General features: G+C 34.5%; 1 protein-coding gene across 1 annotated transcript; it reads left to right on the top strand.

Annotated features, from left to right (window-relative positions):
• Positions 1–5518: 5518 nt before the first annotated feature.
• LOC141682407 (uncharacterized) lies at positions 5519–5899 on the top strand. Its single transcript, XM_074487139.1, has one exon. The coding sequence runs from the start codon at positions 5519–5521 to the stop codon at positions 5897–5899; it is 381 nt and encodes a 126-aa protein (XP_074343240.1).
• The last annotated feature ends 721 nt before the right edge of the window (positions 5900–6620 follow it).

The raw sequence follows: 6620 nt of genomic DNA, 5'->3' as shown, positions 1-6620 counted from the left end.
AGTATTGTCTTCCTGTTCTTCTTAATTGTGTCAGTTCCCTGACATCTTGTTTCCAAAGCATCCCATATCTCCTTAGCACTCTTGTAGTTGATTACCCTGTTTGACATTACATTATCAATGGCACTATGCAGTAAGTGTCGTACCTTAGCATCCTTAGCAATTGATGCTATATCTTCAGCAGTATAATCACTCTTTTCCTTTGGTACAGTCTTTGCTGCTTCACCTGCAACTGCAACAGCAAGCTTGGTTGGTTTGTGAGGCCCTTCCTTTATTCTATCAAGGTATTCTGGATCTGTTGCTTCCAGGAACATGGTCATTCTCACCTTCCATATGGGATATTCAGATGGTCTCAGTATGGGAACTCTGATGGTCTCATACCGACTCTGAATTTGTGTCTTTGGTGGTTCCTCAGTTTTGGTAGGCTTGGTTGGAGTTTCTGTGTTAGACATGATTATGTTTGGATCTTTAACTGTATGTGTGTTAACAGAATAGCTCTGATACCACTTGTTAGGTCACACACACTGTAGAGGGGGTGAATACAGTGTATAATACAATCAAATCGAACTTTAAAATCTTAAGTAACAGAAAACAAACTTTATTAAAACAATAAACTCTGTTACAATATGGAACTGTTACCTCTCAGTGATGAACAAATATCACGAGAGCTGCTAGGGTTACAATGAATAATCTTCTCGAATATGATAACACTTTTAGTGTAAACCCTATGTCTGTGTTTATATACTACACAGTTACAAGATAATCGCTAATTGATATGGAATATAATTCTGCTTTCTAAAATATATCAATCAGATATCTTTTCTTCCAAGTATTCCATTCTTCACGGAACTCCTTCTTCATGCATATCTCTTCTTATGTTTATCTTGATCTTCTTTCCTTTAATTAGCTACTGTCCTTATCTGATCGTCCTTCAGCACTTAAGTTCTGATATCTAACTTCTGATGATTATCTCCAGATAATATAAGTACTGATATCCTTAAGTCCTGACTTCCAGTATAAGTACTGATCAACGGTTAAGTACTGATTTGTCCTGTTAAGTAAGATCTGAAATCTAAACATAAATTATATTAGCCATGACATTATCAAATATATCTAACAAGGATCAATTAAAAGATTTGAAGGTTGAGTTTGAAATGGTTCAGTAACTTCTTCAATTCTAATTCCGCTAGATCTTGTCCTTCTTTGAGAGGGAACAATGGTTTGGTTAGTTATAGGAGTCATTCCTCCCCCTCCTCTAATTCTTGCACTTCTAAGTCCTCTGGGACTCTTAGATGCAGCTTTAAACTGACTCAGGATTTCCTCCATTTTCTTTAGCATTTCTTCCTTAGACATATCACGAAATTCATCTACTAGATGAACAAATTACTTCTTATCAAAAAGATCTACAACCCTCTTATTTTGTGATACATTGTGAGAATTATTCCTTGTGTAATTTTATAAGTTTGATAGAACTTTTTGGCATCTGTAGGATTATCAATGATCACCTCATCTTCTTCAGGAATTGCAGATAGAGTTTGCTTTTCTATCAGGATCTGAGATTACATTTCTAACAGTCTTTGAGCCATCAGTAGAAATATGAGTTTAGTGTGTGGTGTGAGTTTGTGTCCTGATTCCAGCCCTTATATTCACCATAGTAGCATCAGAGGTTCCTTGAGTATTACCATAATCATCATAAGTATTTGCATGATCTTTTCTTAAGACTGATCCAGGTGCACATTTTGTTGGACTCACTTTCTCCCTTTTTGGCATCAAGTCCTTGCAATAAGGAGAGAATATCATCCAAATTTTGATTTGTAGAAATTTGATTGGCCTTTAAAGCAGACAGTCTAGCATCCAATGTTACTGTTACTTTTCAACCTTTGTAACACTATTAATAAGACCAGTATGCCTATTCTGACCATTTTGTAGAATCTCTCAGTAAATCAACTGAAGTTTTGAGATCAAAATTTGTTTTTTGAACTCTAGTTATGGAAGGATTAAGTCATTTTATCAGAATAGTGGTTATTTCAACAACAGTCTTCAGATCATGATTTGACAAAGAGTTGACAACATATGCTTGTGTGCAGCTTTATATGTATGTCTTCAATTCCCAGTCTCTAAAAATTTATCCATTCATGATTTCTGAAGTAATTTAGATTTGCATTAACTGGAGCTGGAGCATGTCTTGATGAAGAACCAAACGTGGGATGCTTAGAAGCTTTCTTTGCAAGTTTAAGAGCTTTGGCATCAGGATCATCATCTTCGTCATCATCATCACTACTATCATCAACATCAGTAGGATCTGACATGTTAGGATCAACAACATCAGGAATGGGTTCTTCAACTACGCCTTTATGCTTTTGATCAGCTTTAGATTTAGCAATTGGTAAATCTTGATGAGTACATGAAATAGAAGAACCAGAAACACCTAAATCCCTCTGTTCTTTTAAAGTGATCTTATTACATCTCACACATAAACTACTTTCAATATTTATATTTTGCTTACTTGAAGTATAAAACTTCTCACTCAAGTCTACCACTCCTCTTGCTAATACAGAAGACTTTCTTTCAAAATTTTTAATTTTTACTGATTATTTTCTCATATGCTTACTAGAAAAGCTCAAATCACTCACAAAAGAAGAAATAAGTGCGGGCTAAGAAGAGTGGACTGGAATTATAAAAATAGGGGTATCTTTATGAAAACTTCTATTTATACCATACTGACAGATAAAGTGGGAATTAGATGATGGATTATACCTTAAGCTGGAGACTCCATCGGTAGAGATGTAATTGGAGTGACAAGAATAGCTCTAGTATCATTCTTTTCATCAGCAACTTCAAAATCGGGATCTGGAAAGGTTGTGTTATGTTGATGTGCAGGATCATCAGGAGATGTAGCAGCATCGAGATTTGCCTTAGTTTAAGGAGTTGCGATAGAGTCTGTACCAGTACTTTAAACTAATGATTCTTATGGGACTGGAGGCAGTGAAGCTGCTTCAGCCCTTTGAGTTGAAGCTGCTTCCCTCAAATAATGGATAAAAATTGCATCTAACTGAGCAATATGCTCTTGATGATCTTCTTTTTCCTTGATGTGTTCATCAAATCAAAGTCAACGCTTTCAAGACCTCCTTGAGCAATATCAGGAATTATCCTTTCAGATATTTTGTTTACATTTTCATTTTGATAAAGTGGTTCTTGTGTGATAGGGGCATTACCAGTTGCTGAGTCCTTTAGATAATTAGCTTCTTGTGTAATCTAGGGTGAAGGACAAATTTAGCCTATTTTTACATAAAATTGACAAAAATAACCAATTTCTGAAAAGTTGGCCAACTTTGGCCGATGGGATACCCAACTGTCAGTGGAGTATCCACTTTATATAAGATACCCAACCGGCAGTGGAGTATCCCATATATGAAATACCCAACTACCTGTGGAGTATCTTATACAAATTGGGATATCCAACTGACAGTGGAGTATTCAATCGGCCAAAATTGGCCACTTTTTTCAGAATGGCTATTTTTGTTAATTTTTTTTAAAAATCGGCTATTTTTGTCATTTTTTCTGTAATCTACCCCTTGTGTGGAGAACGAATCTTGGATTTCTTCCTTTGAAACACAACTTTATCTTCTGCTTTCCTCTTGCTAGTGGAAACAAGACCAACTTCCTTTTCCAATTGAGCCATCCTCTCATAAGTTAATTCTTTGTATTTGGATGGAGGGGTGTCATGAATAGTTAAGTCATCAGTGATAGTGATCACCTTTGCATGAGATTTATCGGGATTTGCAGATGTTTTGAAGGTAATCATGATGTTTCCTTGTTAGTATAAAGAGTTGGCTTGTATGTAACTGAGTTTGTATTTTGACCAGCCTCCTCTTTTTCTTTGAAATAGCAACGCTGGTTTGTTCGGAAACCTCCATGCTAGCATCAGGATTTGCAGCTGGCTTAATGTGTAATTTTGAAGGAAAAGTGGTCTGATTATGAGAATCAGATTCTAATTTATCATCAACCCTAGAAGCTCTCCTCCTTTTTCTTTTATCAAGTTTATGTCCTCGCTTTGTGCCTATGCTCTTCTTTGGACCACTTATCCTTATTTTTCTACCTTGTTTCTATGAGATTTTGGTGAAGTGTGAACAATTTTGAACCTGATTTATCTCTCAGACACATCAGTTCGAGCTACCTGTTATTATTTTACAACTGATTCTTGCTTAGAAGACCAGAGATGGAAGAATGTTTAGAAGTGTGTTCGATGGACTGTTTAGGCAAAAAAATGCTTGTGCCGGGAACATGCTTGGATGTATCATGTTCCATATCATCTAGATTTTTAATAGGAGCATCATCAGGATTTTCCACCCTATACTGAGTAGGTAGTGCCCTTTGTAGGGATCACCTCACCTGAACAAGAATCACATCCTTACTTGTAAATTTGTTCTTTTCATCTCGGTTTTCATGATCGGTAATTGTTTTATCAGAGATTTGAAAAATAAACATTTAGTATATCATATCACTCTAGATTTATCAGACTTAATATATCTTATCACTCCAGATTTAGTAATTATTTTATCATAGATTTATTTTATCATCATTTGTAGTGTGTGCTGTGTCAGGACATAAATAATTGAAAGTCAAATGCAAGAATTTAGTATATCATATCACTCCAGATTTATCAGAATTTCTTGTTATCAAAAATTAAAAAATTACACTACTATGGTCCACCACACCACCATACATTAAGGAATAACCAATTTTCAAAGAAATCAAAGGTAATACATCAAAGTTGGTGACCTTATTCAGAAAAATCAACTAATGCAGTCAAAGTAGAAGATCCATTCTTTTTTAGCTTTGTTCTGAACAACTCTCTCATCTTGGTGAGTTCACCATTGTGCCCCTGCTGGGTGAGAATGCTTTAAGTGAACATCAGGATCTGTTGAAAAGATACAGAGCATCAGGATTTTCCATCAATCAGGATCTGTATGGCTTAGGATGTAGACATTCATTAGGATATAAATGGTTTTTAGGATAACAGAATAAATAAGTATCTATTGGTTTACACAGTCCCAGTATTTGAGGAGATGTTTATTAATTGGTTTCTGATTTATAGAAACGTAGATGATAATTGAGATATGTATAGAAATAGGATAAATACCTTTATAACATATCTTATAATTGATAGATTAGTTGTGTAGTATATAACACAAAATAGGTTATCATTTTGATTAACTTTTACTCGAGAATCATTGAAACCTAGCAGCTCTCAAGAACATCAGAATTTCTTGAGAGAGTTTTGTAACAATTTATATCAAGATTTAATAAACTGTTATTGATCTTACATCCTAATTTTGATTTACTAGTATAAATGTATCCAACCCCCCTTAAACAATTATATCTTTGTTGGGTGACAAGTTTTATCAGAGAGGTGTGATTTAATTTTATTCAGAAAAGATCAAAGATATCAGTAAGTAAGTATGAAAGTATAAAAATACCAATTTTAAAGAAGGCTGGCTACTCAACATGGAAAGTGAAGATGATGATGTTCCTTGAATCTATTGACTGTGATTATCTCGACATAATCAATGATGGACCACCCTATCCAGAGAAGCTTGTTCCATTAACTCCTATAGTTCCTGGGCACTGTATCAGGAATGAAAGATCAGAATGGTCTGCTGAAGAAAAAGCAGTTAGGCTTAAGGATGCTAATATAAGGAATATTCTACATAATAGTTTAGACATTGTTATGTCAAACAGGGTGATTGCCTGCAAAACTGCAAATCAGATATTGGATGCACTTGATACACAATGTCAAGGAACGCTGGCTATTAAGAAGAATAAAAGATATGTTCTTATTCAAGAGTATGAGCAGTTTGAAGCAAAATTCGATGAGTCTCTTACTAACACTTATGACTGATTCCTGACACTACTGAATGATCTGTCATTGACTGGAAAGGAGTATGATAGAGAAGACTCTAACACCAAATTTCTTAGAGCTTTTCCTGAAGAATGGGATACTTGAACATTTATGAACATGCATCAATAAGGCTAGGATTAAAATTATAACGCCCCCAAATCTGGGGTCAGATGATTTGGTCATCACGATGAAACCTTAATCCAAAATAACATGTTTAATATAAAACAGTTCTTAATAATTCAAATATAACATCTGCGACCCCAAACTAATTCAAGATCTTTTTAGGTTACAGTTCTAGAAACAAGAATTTGAAATTTCCACAAATATTTTTTTCCCTTCCTTCTTTTAAAATTCTTTTCAACAAATTACAAACTTCAAACTAAACCCACTAGTATAACTTCGAAAGGAAGTATAATAGGCCAAAATATACAATAACATAACTAATATATATAAACAACTTTACATAATAGAACTTACACTAGTCCGCAAACCCTGGACCAACCATCTTCCAAAAGCTTCTTCTTTGCTTTCTCGAATTACGCGGCTAAACAGCGCAAGTTAATCCTCACTGGAAGGTTAAATTTAAAAACAGGCAAGTAAGAGCGTAAATAAATTCTCAGCAAGTTCAGTATAACATATATATAGGCTTTTGATATAAAACTGACATCTGCAATAGAGTAGAACATTTAAAATGAATAATTGTTGAATCAAAAAATTTAGT

Source organism: Apium graveolens, chromosome 1 (assembly GCF_009905375.1).
Source record: "Apium graveolens cultivar Ventura chromosome 1, ASM990537v1, whole genome shotgun sequence".
Lineage (NCBI taxonomy): Eukaryota > Viridiplantae > Streptophyta > Magnoliopsida > Apiales > Apiaceae > Apium > Apium graveolens.
This window is presented reverse-complemented; position numbering and strand designations above follow the sequence as displayed.

Excerpts from the sequence above, each read along its gene's own strand:
- LOC141682407 (XM_074487139.1), top strand. The coding sequence starts at position 5,519 with ATGATGATGTTCCTTGAATCTATTGACTGTGATTATCTCGACATAATC.